The sequence below is a fragment of the Megachile rotundata genome, chromosome 13, assembly GCF_050947335.1.
Source record: "Megachile rotundata isolate GNS110a chromosome 13, iyMegRotu1, whole genome shotgun sequence".
NCBI lineage: Eukaryota > Metazoa > Arthropoda > Insecta > Hymenoptera > Megachilidae > Megachile > Megachile rotundata.
In genome coordinates, this window is record NC_134995.1 from 8,923,355 (window position 1) to 8,942,279 (window position 18,925).

The 18,925-nt window shown below is 37.7% G+C and overlaps 3 protein-coding genes and 1 pseudogene across 4 annotated transcripts; all 4 read left to right on the top strand.

Annotated features, from left to right (window-relative positions):
- Positions 1-1,928: 1,928 nt before the first annotated feature.
- LOC100876399 (odorant receptor 13a-like) lies at positions 1,929-4,687 on the top strand. The gene is made up of 3 exons (XM_003704110.2): positions 1,929-2,415; positions 2,905-3,180; positions 4,458-4,687. The coding sequence occupies exons 1-3, from the start codon at positions 2,131-2,133 to the stop codon at positions 4,515-4,517; spliced, it is 621 nt and encodes a 206-aa protein (XP_003704158.2). The 5' UTR covers positions 1,929-2,130; the 3' UTR covers positions 4,518-4,687.
- Positions 4,688-5,089: 402 nt separating this feature from the next.
- On the top strand, positions 5,090-6,839 carry LOC100876282 (uncharacterized). The gene is made up of 3 exons (XM_003704109.2): positions 5,090-5,555; positions 6,228-6,480; positions 6,588-6,839. Exons 1-3 carry the CDS (start codon positions 5,283-5,285, stop codon positions 6,743-6,745), a joined length of 684 nt encoding a protein of 227 aa, XP_003704157.2. The 5' UTR covers positions 5,090-5,282; the 3' UTR covers positions 6,746-6,839.
- Positions 6,840-6,935: 96 nt separating this feature from the next.
- On the top strand, positions 6,936-13,800 carry LOC100876168 (odorant receptor 10-like). Its single transcript, XM_012287182.2, has 8 exons — positions 6,936-7,579; positions 8,833-8,875; positions 10,169-10,356; positions 10,620-10,872; positions 11,190-11,290; positions 11,381-11,713; positions 13,190-13,465; positions 13,747-13,800. The coding sequence occupies exons 1-8, from the start codon at positions 6,941-6,943 to the stop codon at positions 13,798-13,800; spliced, it is 1,887 nt and encodes a 628-aa protein (XP_012142572.2). The 5' UTR covers positions 6,936-6,940.
- A 2,096-nt stretch (positions 13,801-15,896) lies between these two features.
- LOC100876053 (odorant receptor 10-like) lies at positions 15,897-18,699 on the top strand (annotated as a pseudogene). The gene is made up of 6 exons (XR_013040369.1): positions 15,897-16,091; positions 16,708-16,960; positions 17,059-17,162; positions 17,414-17,746; positions 17,902-18,174; positions 18,589-18,699. The product of XR_013040369.1 is annotated as an odorant receptor 10-like (transcript).
- The last annotated feature ends 226 nt before the right edge of the window (positions 18,700-18,925 follow it).

Below are 18,925 nucleotides of genomic sequence, written 5' to 3' on the forward strand. Positions count from 1 at the left end.
AATTTATGTGTCAACTTTCTTCGCCTTTAACGAATTCCTTGAAACTTGGACTTTAGGGTATCACAAACAACTGTGACGGGTACAGTGAAGTTTCTCAGTTATTATAAATGGTTAATCATGTAGAATAAAACTAAGATGACTGATTTTGGTAATATAGGAAAATTTCATAAATGTAAGGTTGCTTGAACTTGATGAAATGTATAGTACAGGGGGAGAGAAATAAATGCGCGTGTCGGGATTTGCATTTTGCGTTTCGGTACGTAATTCATGTTCTAGAAGAGCAAACACAGTTGCAGATGGTTAGTTATGTTTCAATGAATATCTTGACAACTCCACTCATGTATCGAGATCAATATGTCGTTCAGTAAAATAATTGCACGTATAAGATTCATAATGGAATGTCTTCCTAAAAAGCGACAGTTTTTTGGCCACCTGAATATTTTAAACTGTAGTGCCGATAGTGAAAACGTCTATAATGTTGCGAATGATAATAAAACAATGTACTGAAAATTTCAAAGCACATACGTGGATTTATATTGACAATTTCAGGCAGCTCTCTATGTGGCTTGCAACCTTTCAATAGTTGCTCTCACTTCGTTCAAAGTGTTCATCCTAGTGTTATACAGATCAGAGTTGGCTGATTTAATTTTGTATATGCAAGAACACTTTTGGCATTGTGAGTACGACGAGCGGGAGAAAGCTATTCTGGCAAGCTGCAGGAAAACTTGCATATTTTTCACCATTTCCGTTACTTTTATCGGTGAATGCGCTGTTTTCTCTTATCTTGTGACTCCGATCGTTGGTAAGTGAATATAATGCAGTTATTGTAGTGATGGGCAGCGGATTCGCAATTTCCGAAGATTCTTGGAGTAATTTTGTCGAATTGGAATTTTCGAATGTAGGAATTTCCAAATTTTTTTGAGCGCGAATTGATAAATTATTTGATTGGTAAATTACAGAATTGTTGAATCACCAAATTCCTAAATTACTAGATTCCAAGATGCCAAGATTCCAAGATTCCAAAATTCCAAAATTCCAAGATTCCAAAATTCCAAGATTCCAAAATTCCAAGATCCAAAATTCCAAAATTCCAAGATTCCAAAATTCCAAGATTCCAAGATTCCAAGATTCCAAAATTCCAAAATTCCAAGATTCCAAAATTCCCAGAATCCAAAATTCCAAAATTCCAAGATTCCAAAATTCCAAGATTCCAAAATTCCAAGATTCCAAAATTCCAAAATTCCAAGATTCCAAAATTCCAAGATTCCAAGATTCCAAGATTCCAAGATTCCAAGATTCCAAGATTCCAAAATTCCAAGATTCCAAGATTCCAAAATTCCAAGATTCCAAAATTCCAAAATTCCAAAATTCCAAGATTCCAAAATTTCAAGATTCCAAAATTCCAAGATTCCAAAATTCCAAGATTCCAAAATTCCAAGATTCCAAAATTCCAAGATTCCAAAATTCCAAAATTCCAAGATTCCAAGATTCCAAAATTCCAAGATTCCAAGATTGCATAATCTCAAAATCCCAAAGTTCCAAGATCCCAAAATCCCAAAGTTCCCAAAATCCCCAAATTCCCAAATTCCCGATTTCATGCATTTTTCAAAATCTGTAACCACCAAACAGAAAATGTTTCGTTCCAAATTTTGAAACCAACTAATTTGAATGTGTGAAACATTTTTTCAATTCAGCTACCTCTTTCACTTAATTTACGTTTCAGTAAATCTGGGAGGGAATGGAACGGTCAGACTGCATCCATTTAACATGTGGTTAGATGCAGTGTTAATAACACCTTACTTCGAGATTGCGTTTTTTGGTCAGGTACCAAATTTTACTATCTTCATTCATCAACCATAAAATTAGTAAACATTACTATTCCTCTTGCAAACATTTTTACTTCTAATTATTCCAATTTGATATTTAAACAATATGAAAAAACGTTGTGTATATAATTATGTAAAATTTGAACCATTGAGCTAACAGTTCACTTATATCAAATCGATCCTCTAACTTTACGCATTATCGAATAGAAATTATAGTAAACACGCATTGTTCATTAAACCGACATGATTTTTTTAGATATTAATTTTATTTCACATTGGGTCGTGCTATTTTTGCTTCGACAACATGTTCTCTATCTTCTGCCTGCACCTAGCTACGCAGTTTCGCATACTCCAATACAGATTCGAGACAATGTGCGAAATAAGCGAAGAGACTGTTCACGCATACTTGAAATTCTCTCCTACAAATTATGCTGTCGATGTTTACCAGAAATTTAAGGTTTACGTACAACAGCATCAAGCACTTATTGATTACAGCACGTTGCTTGAGAGAGTGTTCACGTTAATTACATTTGGACAAGTAATGTTCTTCAGCGTGCTGATTTGTCTGTTTGGATACCAAATAGTAATGGTCTGTATTACATTCATCTTGAATCATGTTCGATTTGTACAACAAAACTGACTGTCGAGAAATACATGTAACTTTTTTTCGTATTTGAAAATTTATGATACAAAAAATTATGCTATATAGAAAAACTTGAAAGCTGCAGTACAGTCAGCTGTCTACTTCTTACAGTAGGCTCTCGTTATATTGCCTTTACAGGGATCTTCACGCATACTAACGAAAACGTAAAGCTGTCATTGCACCATCCAGGAAATACATTCTTCCACCAACATGAATTTCAAAAGTTTTTCGTTGCAAGATCTCTGTCCGCGGCAATATATCGAGAACTTACTGTACAATGAAACGTAAACGTAATAATTACAATAAATCAGATTTATAAATTTCTGGGGTAGTACCGAAATATTGACTGTTTGTTTACTAAGTCAAAAGTATTTCGAATTAAGATTCGAACTCAAAGGAATTGTATATTATATAATTTTGTTTCATTGAACACAGGCGGATTCTACCCCTGAACGGCGTACGATTTTCATATGTCTAACTGTGGGCAGCACATCTTTACTGTTCATGTTCACTTATAGCTGCCATGGTTTAATGGAGCAAAGTGACTTGCTCGCCGATGCAATGTATTCGACAATGTGGACGCGGATTCCGATGAATAAATACGGAAAGATGCTTCGGAATGATCTGATGATGGTGATATTAAGAGCTAGACGTACTTGTTGCATTACTGCGAACGGATTCTTTCCTGTCTCCCTAGAAACCTTCACCACGGTAAACATTTTCAATATTTTCAATTTGTTACTGTGTACTGGAGGTGTGTTGTGCGAATTGCTGCACTCTGGATTATACAGGGCGTTTCACAACTAGTGTGAGTCCCTGGTATGGTGGGTAGCTGACGTGATTCTGAATAAGATTTCCCTTTGCAAAAATGGGGTTTGAAGCTTCGTTTTTGAATTATTAAGGAATAACACGGACCAATCAGAGCGCGAGGATTACGCATGCGTAGACGCGAGAGCGACAGCTTGGAGCCTAGAGGGAACATAACGCATGAAATTACTCCGCGGGGAGATTCAACGCGTGGAAATACGGGACGTAAGGGATATGACGCGTGGAAATAGGGGCGTAGGGAATATAACGCGTAGAATTACGCCGCGTGGGGATTCGACGCGTGGGGATTCGACGCGTGAGGATTCGATGCGTGGGGATTCGACGCGTGGAAATACGGGGTGTAGGGGATATGTAGCGTGGAATTACGCCGCGTGGAGATTCAACGCGTGGAAATACAGGGCGTAGGGGATATGAGGCGTGGAAATAGGGGCGTAAGGAATATAACGCGTGGAATTACGCCGCGTGGAGGTTCAACGCGTGGAAATACGGGGCGTAAGGGATATGATGCGTGGAAATAGGGGCGTAGGGAATATAACGCGTGGAATTACGCCGTGTGGAGATTCAACGCGTAGAAATACGGGGCATAAGGGATATGACGCATGGAATTACGCCGCGTGGAGATTCAATGCGCGGAAATACGGGGCGTAAGGGATATGACGCGTGGAAATAGGGGCGTAAGGAATGTAACGCGTGGAATTACGCCGTGTGGAGATTTAACGCGTGTAAATATGGGACGTAAAGGATATGACGCATGGAAATAGCGGCGTAGGGCACATCTTCGAGCCTATTGGCTGAGCGCGTGTAATCCTCGCGCTCTGATTGGTCCGTGTTTTTTCTTAATAATTCAGAAACGAAGCTTCAAATTCCATTTTTGCAAAGGGAAATATTATTCAGAATCATGTCAGCTACCTCCCATTTTAAGGACCTACACTAGTTGTAAGACACCTTTTAAAAATTCCCAAATACTGAAATAGTCGTCAAATTACTTGTTAAGGATAGAGAAATACAAATTTTGGAATTGAAATTTTGTACTTGGTTATGAATTTTGGTTATATATGAAATTTTGGTTATGGTAACTTGACAAGTAACTTTCACATACAGTTTTTAATTGCAAATTGGGTTAAGTAATTGCGAATATTAAATTTGTTCACCTGTTACAGATTCTGAGCACTGCGGCTTCCTATTTCACGTTACTGAGAAATAGCGTAGAACAGCAATAGCAATCAGGCTTAAAATATTCGACTGTTGTAGAGTCATTGATAATGAATGTACTACAAATTTACATCAGTAGTAATTGAAATAGTTTGCCCAATCTATCACTGTAGCTCTTATGTATTCGCAGTGCTGTTACTAGAAGGTGACTACGAAGATCTGTAGAAAATGTTAATAAACACTGAGTTAATTTTCACGTTGTGGTCTATGATTATTAGAAACATGGAAAATTTGAAAATTTGATATAATTATTAAAGAAAGTTTTAAGGTTTTGAATTTAAAGATCAGCAAATTACTGAATTCTTTTATTGCCATAATTCTAGGATAGATTTATCAAATCTTCAGAATTTTCAATTATTTTACATATAGGGACATTAAACATACTCTTATATTAAAAACAGGGGAGGAGTAAGTAATAAAACATAACACCTTATCTTTCTAAATTAATAATTAAATACCCAAATTTCTGAATATCTGAACACAACGCCTTGTGTACATTCTTAAATTTCTACGATCCTAATTCCGAATCACCAAATTCACCTGCACATTTTTCATGTGTCAACGCCTTTAGTATAACAAAAGATATCCAGCGTCACGTGTTCCAAGATGACTGACTCCCCAACCGACTTCTCCCACTTTTAGCAACACTTCAACCGTTCACATATGGTCACAGCAACTAACTGGCAAACTGCAGCCACACAGTTGCATTGATCACATTTCAATAATGTAGCAAGCATTAATTATAGGTACCCGTACTTTACGGGTGTCACTTAATGAAAATTGTATCGCGTCCTTGGTATCGGTGGCACAAAGAAGTGGAGGATTTTAACAACTGGCACTTGACGCTCGTCATGCAAGGGGACAAGTACACGGACTTGTCAATTACTCTGTCTACCTTCTGTATGAAATACGTAGGGTTGTGGACAGCCAAGGATTATGCGCAAGAACGTCGAAGGAAACTAGGGATAGCGTACTCGATTTACGCAGTCTGCTTAGCGCTGTTCTTCGAGATCAGAGACTTGTGTTTCTCTTGGGGCGATCTAAATGTGAGTGCACTTCGCGGTTACGTATCATGAGGCCGTGAGTATATTAACGAATAAATACCGCGAGTAAGTTTCTCGCAAATAATTTTGATCGACCACAGAGTCGTTTCTGTTGACAGACACTTATTCAATTTATGTGTGAACTTCCTTCGCCTTTAACGAATTCCTTGAAACTTGGACTTTAGGGTGTCACAAAGAACTGTGACGGGTGCAGTGAAATTTCTCAATTGTTATAAATGGTTAAACATGTAGAATAAAACTAAGATGACTGATTTTGATAATATAGGAAAATTTCATAAATGTAAGGTTGCTTGAACTTGATGAAATGTATAGTACAGAGGGAGAGAAATAAATGCGCGTGTCGGGATTTGCATTTTGCGTTTCTGTGCGTAAGTCACGTTCTAGAAGAGCAAACACAGTTGCAGATGGTTAGTGATGTTTCAATGAATATCTTGACAACTCCACTCATGTATCGAGATTAATATGTCGTTCAGTAAAATAATTGCACGTATAAGATTCATAATGGAATGTCTTCCTAAAAAGCGACAATTTTTTGGCCACCTGAATATTTTAAACTGTAGTGCCGATAGTGAAAACGTCTATAATGTTGCAAATGATAATAAAACAATGTACTGAAAATTTCAATGCAAATACGTGGATTTATATTGATTTCAGGCAACTCTCTACGTGTTGTGCAACCTTTTGAGCGTTTCTCTTACCGCATTCAAAGTGCACGTTCTAGTCCTATACAGAACGGAGTTAGCTGAGTTGATTGTGTACATGCAAGATCACTTTTGGCATTGTAAATACGACGAGCGTGAGAAAGCGATTCTTGCAAATTGCAGGAAAACTTGCGTCTTTTTCACCATTTCCGTCACTTGTATCGGAGAATGCGCCGTTGTCGCTTATATCGTGACACCGATCGTTGGTAAGTTACTGTGACACTAACAGTGACGGACAAACGGATAGCTTAAAAATTTCAAAGCTTTAAATATACAAATTTTGTAAAGAATATTCAATTTCTGTACGTTTCAGCAAGTCTGGGATCGAATTCAACCGTCAGGCTGCATCCATTTAACATGTGGTATACTACGGTATTAGAGACGCCATACTTTGAGTTTTTTTTTGTTGTTCAGGTATGTCCGTCACGGTCTTTATTTATTATAAATATAACGAGAATCTTTTCGTTGTAAAGATGAGCCATTAGAAAGTAATCGCGCAGAAACCTCAGTGAAATTTTCAGCAATTGCAGAACTAGCAATTCACTTATATCGAATTGACACTCAAACTTCACGCAATATCACATTACCGTTGTTGTTATATGAACATGGTTTTCTTAGGTGTTCATTTTATTTCACGTCGGAGTGTGCTACTTCTGCTTCGACAACATGTTCTCTATCTTCAGCCTGCACATAGCTACACAGTTTCGTATACTTCAATATAGATTCGAGATAATGTGCCAAATATATGAGGAGTCGGACCCGGCAAACGAGAAAATCTCTCCGACAAATTATGCTTTCGAAGTTTACCAGAAATTTAAGGTTTACGTACAACAGCATCAAGCACTTATTAATTACTCCAAGTTGCTTGAGAGAGTGTTTACGCTGATTACATTTGGACAAGTGATGGTCTTCAGCGTGCTCATTTGTTTGTTTGGGTATCAAATATTACTGGTCTGTATTAAGTTTAACTTCCAACATAATCGAATCAGGTTTGCAATGACAAAACTGACTTTGGAGAAATGTACACAGGCGGATTCTACCCCTGCACGACGTTCAGTCTTCATATGCCTAACCGTGGGCAGCACATCTTTACTGTTCATGTTCACTTATAGCTGCCATGGTTTAATGGAGCAAAGTGACTTGCTCGCCGAAGCAATGTATTCGACGATGTGGACGCGGATTCCGATGAATAAATACGGAAAGATGCTTCGGAATGATCTGATGATGGTGATATTAAGAGCTAGACGTACTTGTTGCATTACTGCGAATGGGTTCTTTCCTGTCTCCCTAGAAACCTTCACTACGGTAAACATTTTCAATATTTTCAATTTGTTACTGTGTACTAGAGGTATGTTGTGCGAATTGCTGCACTGTGGATTATACAGGATGTTTCACAACTAGTGTGGGTCTCTGGTATGGTGGGTAGCTGACGTGATTCTGAATAAGATTTCCCTTTGCAAAAATGGGGTTTGAAGCTTGGTTTTTGAATTATTAAGGAATAACACGGACCAATCAGAGCGCGAGGATTACGCATGCGCAGATGCGAGAGCGACAGATTCGCGCCTAGAGGGAATATAACGCGTGAAATTACTCCGCGTGGGGATTCGACGCGCGGAAATACGGGACGTAAGGGATATGACACGTGGAAATAGGGGCGTAGGGAATATAACGCGTGGAATTACGCCGCGTGGGGATTCGACGCGTGGGGATTCGACGCGTGAGGATTCGATGCGTGGGGATTCGACGCGTGGAAATACGGGGTGTAGGGGATATGTAGCGTGGATTTACGCCGCGTGGAGGTTCAACGCGTGGAAATACGGGGCGTAAGGGATATGATGCGTGGAAATAGGGGCGTAAGGAATATAACGCGTGGAATTACGCCGCGTGGAGGTTCAACGCGTGGAAATACGGGGCGTAAGGGATATGACGCATGGAAATAGGGGCGTAAGGAATATGACGCGTGGAATTACGCCGCGTGGAGATTCAACGCGTAGAAATACGGGGCGTAAGGGATATGACGCATGGAAATAGGGGCGTAGGGAATATAAAGCGTAAAATTACAACGCGTGGAAATGGGGAAGTTGAGAACATAACGCGTGGAATTACGACGCGTGGAAATAGGGGCGTAAGGAATATAACGCATGGAATTACGCCGCGTGGAGATTCAACGCGTGGAAATACGGGGCGTAAGTGATATGACGCGTGGAAATACGGGGCGTAAGTGATATGACGCGTGGAAATACGGAGCGTAGAGAATGTAAAGCGTAAAATTACAACGCGTGGAAATGGGGAAATAGAAAATATAACGCGTGGAATTACGGCGCGTGGAAATAGAGGCGTAGGGAATATAACGCATGGAATTGCACCGCGTGGAGATTCAACGCGTAGAAATACGGGGCGTAAGGGATATGACGCATGGAAATAGGATCAACACTGTCGACATTATATGTTCTCATTAACGTATTCTATGTTCCTGGACCTTATTTTATATGATCGTAATGCAATATACAAGGAGTTTGATGCAGTCATGAGTTCTTGAATTATATATCTTGTTGCAGATTTTTAGTACTGCTGCATCGTACTTTACATTACTGAGGAACAGCGTGGGATGAAATTGAATGTAACAAGTTATTAATTTTGTAAGTCTTCAGAATTTAAATTATCAAAATTACCGAGGCATCAAATTTAGAACCTGCAACTGCTTAAATTTCAATATCTGAAAATGAAAATATTATCTTTCGAAATTTTCAATCGTCGAAAATACCTAGTACACAAACTTAATCTTCAAGTTCCCGAATTTCAAATTATACTTTTGTACATTTATACTTCTAAATTTCTACACTTTAAATTAAGTAATACACTGAATCTCCTAGTTTCTGAATAAATTGGCCTCAATTGATGGCACCAAACCGATGTTAATTATTAATATCTAACACATTAACGATAGTGCGCCAAAGCGACCATCATATGAAAAACAGATCCTGAAAACTTTCGTCTCTTTCTAAATTAACAAGACACTAAAATCCAAATTTCCGAATATCTTTATACAGTAAGACTGAATAACTGCAACAAAATCGGGACCCAAGGGTTGCAGTTATCGAGTCGAGGTATCTCGAGGTGTTTAATTAAAATTAAATTTTTAGAAAAGCGCAACGAGTAATGGTCTTTCGGTTCCATACAAAATCGCACCTGAATACACTCCAAAAAACAAACAATATTACTATATAAACAAATGTTGTTCAAATTATATCGTGTTTGGTCTTATTTTGATCAGGAGAATTTCAAAATTACATTGATAAAAGTAATATTTAGCAAAACCAAGAAATAAAAAAGTTATATTAATATTGTCTCACCGATACGCCGGTTAGGATTACATTGCATACGCTGCTCGCTCGTCAAGTGTCAAGATTTAAGGGGAACCCCCTAAATTATAGGGACAGTAACGTTGCAGTTATCCAGTCTTTACTGTACCTTGTAAACCCAAAATTAATTTCCATCTTCCAAACTTAACAAAAGTTTTACCTTTCAATATATTGCAAGCTTCAAAATTCCTTATCACAAATTTTCCGAATTCCAACGTCTTCAGTAACACACAAGATATCCAGCGACGTAGTCCAAGATGGCTGACTCCGTTCGTATCCGTCATCCTCCACTTTCAGCAATGTGCGATCCACATCTGGTCACAGCGAGTGATTGGCAAGGTGATATAGCTACAAGCGTATTGATCACTTGTCAAAACTTCAGCATGCATTTATTATGCGTTCCTGTACTTTGCGAGTGTCGCTCAAGGAACAGCTGCGAGTGGGGGCGAGACATGCACGAAACTGGGGTCGCGTTATTCGTACAAAAAGGTAGATGACTTTAACATCTGACACTCGATATTCGCCATGCAAGGAGAGAAGTACACGGATATATCATTCACTTTGTCCATCTTCCTTGTGAAACTTGTTGGCTTGTGGGACGCCAAAGATTATGCGGAGGGATGTCGAAGTAAACTGGGATTGGGGTACACGGCTCTTGTCTGTAGCATATGTGTATTCGTTCAGGTCAGAGATTTGTACTTCTCCTGGGGTGATCTTAATGTGAGTTCAAACTTGCGTATGTTGAAACTTAGTATGTTCTTGACGAAGGAACATGGTTAACCCCTTGCCTTGTTAGGTCAAATCACATTTGTAATTTTGAAACAGATATTGATATCAATCTTATATTCTGTGCAAATTATAATTGAACTTCAAATGTATTAAAAATTCGAATTAGTGCTCGTATGGCAAGGTGTTACTCCATAATTGAGTGTTCGTAGCAAACTACGATATGGTATTCGAATATCCAAAATCGATCGTTCCAGGGCGTCCTCTACGCGTGCTGCAATCTTCTAACCGTTTTTCTCACTATGTTCAAAATATACGTGCTACTGCTCCACAAATCGGAGTTCACTGATTTGATTCTGTACATGCGCGAACACTTCTGGAACCGTAAATACGATGAGCAGGAGAAAGCGTTTCTTGCTGGTTGCCGAAGAGCTTGCATGCTTTACACGATTTCGGTGATTTGCGTCGGGGAGTGCGTCGTTGCTGCTTTTACCGTAACACCGATCGTTGGTGAGTGACTATATTATCATTATAGCAATTTAATTGCCTATCCGCTCATTGCCCATCATTACTATTATAGCATTTTGCAAATATAGTAGTAGCAGGCACTGAACAGATAAACAATTACAAAATCTAAAAACTCCATATTGTTTTTGCTGTTTGAATTGAGTCCTTAGATATCCGTATTTTTATATTTGAGCAAATGACGTAAACTCGGAAATAGATCATTGCAATGTCTCGCGTTGATCCTCGCCATTTCTGAAAATAAAAATTGACAATTATTCTGACGGTTAGTTTTGAAGGTTTTCGATTAATTTATGTTTCAGCGAGTATGGGGAAGAATGAGACGGACAGAATACATCCGTTTAACTTGTACATGACAGTACTGCTTATAACACCATACTATGAAATTTTCTTCGTCGTTGAGGTACATTTCTCATGACTTTAATTCAACACCAAACATTTTGATAAATTACAATGATATAAAAAATCAGCTTAACTCGGACATTCTTCTCAGATGTTAACTATATTTCACATCGGAGTGTGTTATTTCTGCTTCGACAATATGTTCTCCATACTGAGCATGCACTTGGCTACCCAGTTTCGCATACTCCGTTACAGAATGGAGATACTGTGCGAAACAACCACAGAGACGGAGAAGAGTAGTGAAAAGTTGATTCCCTGTAATCAAGTTACGGAAAGTTACAATAAATTTAAGAATTGCGTGCAACAACATCTGGCGCTCATTAATTACTGCGAGGCGCTCGAGAAGGTGTTCACGTCAATTACGCTTGTGCAGGTTATGGTATTCAGCGTGCTGATTTGTCTGTTTGGGTACCAAATATTACTGGTCGGTATAAATCAGGTTTATGCTAGCTTTAGAGAAGTAGAAGCAGCGTTCAGTGTTTGAAAGTTTCGATAGGACAAAGCCTGATGGCAGTCTGTTGCAGTAGGCTCTCGTTATATTACCTCGACAAGGATTTTCAATAATGAGAACGTACAACTGTTGCACTGTTATATGAAAATTATATCATGTAGACAAACTTGTTACACTACTATCAGCTATTAGTAGGCTAATAACTGCAGTACTGTCAGTTGTCTACTTGTTACAGTAGGCTCTCGTTATATTGCCTTGACAAGGTTTTTCAATAAGGAGAACGTACAACTGTTGCATTATTATTTGAAAGTTATATCATATAGACAAACTTGTTACACTACTATCAGCTGTTAGTAGGTAATAGCTGCAGTACTGTCAGTTGTCTACTTGTTACAGTAGGCTCTCGTTATATTGCCTTGACAAGGTTTTTCAATAGGGAGAACGTACAACTGTTGCATTATTATTTGAAAGTTATATCATATAGACAAACTTGTTACACTACTATCAGCTATTAGTAGGCTAATAACTGCAGTACTGTCAGCTGTCTACTTGTTACAGTAGGCTCTCGTTATATTGCCTTGACAAGGTTTTTCAATAGGGAGAACGTACAACTGTTGCATTATTATTTGAAAATTATATCATGTAGACAAACTTGTTACACTACTATCAGCTGTTAGTAGGTAATAACTGCAGTACTGTCAGTTGTCTACTTGTTACAGTAGGCTCTCGTTATATTGCCTTGACAAGGTTTTTCAATAAGGAGAACGTACAACTGTTGCATTATTATTTGAAAATTATATCATGTAGACAAACTTATTACACTACTGTCAGCTGTTAGTAGGCTAATAACTGCAGTACTCTCAGTTGTCTACTTGTTACAGTAGGCTCTCGTTATATTGCCTTGACAAGGTTTTTCAATAAGGAGAACGTACAACTGTTGCATTATTATTTGAAAGTTATATCATATAGACAAACTTGTTACACTACTATCAGCTGTTAGTAGGCTAATAACTGCAGTACTGTCAGCTGTCTACTTGTTACAGTAGGCTCTCGTTATATTGCCTTGACAAGGTTTTTCAATAAGGAGAACGTACAACTGTTGCATTATTATTTGAAATTTATATCATATAGACAAACTTGTTACACTACTGTCAGCTTGTCAACTAGTTACAGTAGGCTCTCGTTATATTGCCTCACAGAGATTTCCACGCACACTAACAAGAACGTAAAGCTATCGTTGCGCTATGTAGAAAAATTCTTCCATCAACGTCATGCTGACAATCGACCAACGACATTCAAGAATTTTTGCAAAATCTCGGCAATATATCGAGAATTCACTGCACGAAATTTAAACTACAAGAGTATTATCAAAATATCAGCTGTTTAAATCAAAAGCAAAAGTATTTGGAATAATAATATTTGTTGCATAATTTTATTTCTTGCACACAGGCGCAGTCCTCCATAGGAAGACGTTCAATTTACATTTCCCTACTTGTGGGCAGCATGGGTATACTCTTCATGTACACTTATAGCTGCAACGGCTTAATGGTGGAAAGTGACAAAATCGGTGAAGCAATATATTCGACAATGTGGACACAAATGCCGATGAATGAACACGGACGGAAGCTTCGAAAGGATTTGATAATGGTTATGCTAAGATCTAGACGAATTTGTTGCATGACTGCATATGGATTCTTTCCAGTTTCAGTTGAAACTTACAGCACGGTAACATTTGCAACTTTTTTTGTTGGGGAAACTTGTCGCTTTGACAAAAATGATGTACACTGTTTTATTGAATGTTTATGTATTTTCTAATGTGTTGTACTAAGGTGAACAGTTTGATTAATATTACTCATTTTGGCATTGTTACTCGTTTGTATTCATTTGTGTATCTCACTCGTGCACTGTTTTATTGAATGTCTATGTCGTTTCTAATGTGCTAAGGAATAGTTTGATTAACATTACTCATTTGACAGAATTGACAAATGGCAAATATTTTGTTACAGATTCTGAGTACTGCTGCATCATATTTCACATTACTAAGAAGCCGTATAGAGTAAGATCATATAACAATCATTATTCAACTGTTATGTTAGTATAATTATTAGTCACACTTATTTATTAATTATCCTGATATCTAATTATTATATGTCTATCTATATATTTATTTTTGTAATCAAAATTGTTCTATTAAATTTGTCTTTGTACGTCTATATCCTTTCTGTTGGTTAATTTTCAAAACCTGCGATCAAAATTAATTTCACTTAAAATATTTTTCTATATTTAAGTTTAACTATTGAATATTCCAGCATTTTTTCTTGTACTTTGTGTATATTTATATTTGACAGAAGCTTAGATGCAGTAGACTCTCGTTATTTTGCCATATTCGTACTGACTGTTTTTGGTCCATTACATAAAGTTCAACCTACAGTTTTATAAAAAAATAAAATTACCTCAAATCCACTTGCAAACTTGACAATCCACAACAATTTTAACCAAATCCAAATTACATTTGCACCAAATCCAAGATCGTGTTATCCAAATATTTTGTAGACAGACCAGCATGACAAACAGTGTGTGTTCATTCTTCACCTAATCAGCGTAGTAGGTCAACTGCTGATGTTCACGTACAGTTGCGATAGTATTATAGAAGAGAGCTTAAAGATTAGCTATGCGGTGTATGATGGGCCATGGACCTATCTATCCACGAGTGAATTTGCAAAGAAGCTGAAAAAGGATTTGTTACTTGTTACCATGAGGTCCGACAAACCCTGTTGTCTGACGGCTAATGGACTCTTCGTGGTGTCCATGGAAACTTCTAGTAGGGTAAATTTTACTATGCACTTCATCACTCTAGGCCCTAGAGTCTAGGGTGCCGAAGAATTTTTACAAACGCGGAGGGCACTTTTGTGACATTGCTGGCTTAACTAGGTTGGTTTAGTAGGTTTAGCTAAATACTGATTCAGCTGGTTTTGTTCTATTGGTTCACTAAAATTCAAGTGGAGAAATGATGTATGAAGTGTTTCAATGTGAGCAAGTAATAAAAGACAATACCTGAATAGAAAACTGCAGACTCTACTGCTAAGGTTCTGACACAGACGAGCTAAATCAAAACTGATCAACTGAATGAGCTAAACTATATCATTTGTCTAGATCAAAAAATACTCGCTAGAATGTAATGACTCATCATTGATTTGAAACTACATATGTGAACGAAAAATTTTGTCGCTAAAAACTTGTCTACTCCTCTCGCTATGAAATGCATTCTAGGACCTAACCTTATCACCCCATCCTATGAGATGATCCATCCCACCTAACCTTAGGAGTTGATTTCAAACTACCAGTGTGAACGAAAAATTGTGCCGCTAAAAACTTATGCCCACTCTCACTGTGAAGTACATAATACTTAACCCTATCATCCTATGATGTGATCCCCAAATTTCCATAACTTTCAATTTCACTAAATTTCAAATATCTGTTGCAGGTCCTCAGTACAGCCGCCTCGTACTTCACGCTTCTAAGAGGAACACAAAATGCATAGGATTCTATAGAGCACGTTAAATAAATGAAATACGTTGAGCATGCAGTAGCAAATGAATCCCTCGTCCAACTGGCATCCCTTCACCACAGCTGTTCTCCATTTCCCTTTTTCATAGCAGTCCCTTTCACTAAATAACGTATTACATATTACAGGTGATATACAACCGGTAGCTCACTACTTGAAGGAAAGACTATCCCATAACTCGGACACCATACGTTCAGTAAACGTTGCGATACCACGAGAATCATCCCCTCAGCAACAGACCCCTTCGAAGCCCTTTCCCCATGCACACGTGTCCATTTCACCTTCAAGAAAGGAATTACCTTGATCATTTAGCGGACTGTAAAACAATGTTGCAGCTGTTGATCGTTATTAAGTTTCACGCGGTCATTTCCGCATATCTTAGGGTCTTGCATAACTCATCGACCTTGCGCGCCACGGCAAGAGAAGTCGCTTTTCTTCAAACCCCTTTTCTCTTACGCCGTATTCACAGGTCGTATTAAATATAGATAGCTAGCGTGAATGATAACACATCAAAGTATCTGATCGGACTCGGAGATACAAAGCTTTCTTCAAAGCTTTCATGTCGAAACGTTGTCCAGTAATTAGTTCGGTATGACTATTTTAAGAGTCGACGACTTCTCCGTCGCTATTACGGCGTTCTTTCTGAAATTAATAGGGCTGTGGTTCGCTAGCAGTAGTTGCGAGCGCTGGCTCAGGAACGTTACTTTGTGTTACACGATGGGGATGATTTTTTTCGCGGTGTATATTCAGACGACGATTATCTACCACTCTACGGACGATTTCGAGGTGAGAATATCGTGCGATCGGTATTTGCTCGTGCTGTATTTTGTGGGTCATGGGTTAAGTGTTCATGTGTTAGCTGCTCCCCAAGAACTCTTACATAAGATTTTAAATGGACAAATTTTAAATTCTGAAATATACAACCTCGAAAATATAGTATTTCGATGTCTCTGAATCTGTGAATTATTAAATATTCCACATTCAGAACATTTAAATTATTTTGTTTTATTTCTAAATGTAAAGAGCTTGAGAGTCGCGGAACTGATCTATAAAGTCTGAACAGTTGTAAATTTTGTACGTTCAATTTATCAATACGTCAACGATCAGTTCAGTAAGTCATCAGTACACCAATCCACCAAACCGTCAATGATTCACTCAGGCTTTACTTGAACTCTTCAACTCAGCTATTCATCTATTCATCAATTCAAAAATATCTCAATCAGTAAATTCTTCAGTTCATCAATCCATGAATTCATCCATTCATTAACTTAGTGATTCGCTGTATCCAAAGTTCCTTAACTCACCAATTAATTGTACTATCCTTTCGTTGATATATTGCAAATATATTATAATTTGAATTGATTTAAATGTTTAATAACAATTTCGCCTAATTTTTCCATAGAACTGTCTTTTTGCCATGTTGAACCTATTATCGACGACCGTGCCAATGTTTAAAATACTGATTCTGCTCCCGCGCAGGGAGAAATTTTTCCATCTAATCCTACATATGGTACGAAACTTTTTTCATGCTAATTACGACGACTACGAAACATTGGTATTGATCAATTGCAAACGCAAATGCAGTTTCTTCGCTTGCACCTTTGTGTGTTTTACCGAATTGACTATTATATCTTACATTTTTACTCCGCTTATTGGTATGTCGTGTTGAAGCTGCAACACTTACAAGTATAGTCAAAAATTATCTTGCTTTCGATACTGCAAAAAGTTATTTAACATGTTTACTCAATTTCAGGGAATCTGGGAAAGAACGAGACTGAAAGGTTGCTGCCGTTTAAAATGTGGGTTAATCTGCCCATGCAAAAGACGCCATATTTTGAAATCGGATATATCGCACAGGTGCATCTGTTTACGTTCGTTTAGCGACATGCACTATATTTCTGTCAATGTAACATAATTAAGACACATGCTTCAATAGTTCTGCGTTTCTTTAATTATCTGTCAATATTGAAACAATAACAATAATCGAAGTTTTAATATTAATCTTCGAAACATATTCACAGACAAATATTACAGTAAATCTGATGCCACGTTTCGTTTTAAACTATCGTTTCCAGACGATTTCTTTCATGAAAGATGTATTTTTACAGACTCTAAGCTTGTGCACTATTGGATTCGCATATCTTTGCATAGACAATATGCTATGCATCATAAATCTTCACCTCGCTGGACAATTCCGAATACTGCAATATAGATTATCCGACAAATATACTGCACAGGATCAAAACAATGTCGATCAGGAATCGAAAAACTTTTTGTACCTCGCGAATAATGCTTCTGACGTCTTTAAAAGTTACATTCGACAGCATCAGTCGCTCATGGAGTATTGCGATGAAGTTGAAGCAGTATTCAGCATTGTTCTACTCATACAAGTGTTGACTTTCAGTATGTTGATTTGTTTGGATGGCTACCTAATACTTGTGGTTAGTATACACAATTGTAACATACTTACATGTGAATGATATATGTGAATCATACACATATTTGTATGTGAATCATCATACCAATTAGACAATTTTTGTTTAATATTTTCACGTAGTGGACCTAATAGCAACAAATTTATCTAGCTTTTCCATAGGCAGAAATGGCTCAGAGGAAAGTTATGTTTATTTGCCACTTCGCGGCTACTGTTTGTCAGTTAGTGATGTTTTCGTACGGTTGTGACTGCATCATTCGTGAAAGCACGAAATTGGCCACAGCAGCGTATTCAGGACCCTGGTTGCAATTACCTCCGACTAAAAGTGTGAGGGAGGTGAAGAAAGATTTGATAATGCTCATCATGAGGTCTAATATACCTTGCTATCTTACGGGCAGCGGATTCTTTATAGCGTCTTTGGAAACGTGCACTAAGGTGAGGAACGTATATATGTATATATAGTACATTACATATGTTGGTACATATAGTACATTACATATGTTGGTACATACAGTACATTACATAATGCATAGGATGCCTCACAATTAGTGTAGGTCATAGTATCACAACTAGTTGGGTCAGGTAATAATTCAAAAACGAAGCTTCAAACCTCATTTTTTCAAACTGAGATCTTATTCAGAATCACATCAGCTACTCTTCAGGGACCTACACTAGTTGTGAGACATCCTGTACATCAAGTATAATGTATTAAAAATGATAAACTATTTAATGCATTAAACACGTAAATTCACTGTGAAGTATATATTTTATCTGATAGCAGTAGATCGTACAAATTTAGAAACTTGAGCTAGCAATTTCAGAATAATTTTATAATTATTTTGTTTCCAGGTGCTAACTACTGCGGCATCATACTTCACACTGCTACAAGAGACGCAAAATAATATCAGTGCATAGTTGAGACATGAAATGTATGCTAAGCTGTTTAACATTGTTATCTAATAAATACGATCTGTTAAAATGCAAGATTCCTCTCAATTTCCTCCCACAAGATCACAAATACAATTCCATATGTGCAGATTTTAATTCACACTAAATAATACCACATACGTGTTACAGGTCCTCGGTGCATCGCACTCCACATTGTCGAAAGAAAGGGTGCACCTCCATAGAATTCCATAACTAACCACAGCACATAAGCGAAATACCCCGTCGGACGTGGTAGCAC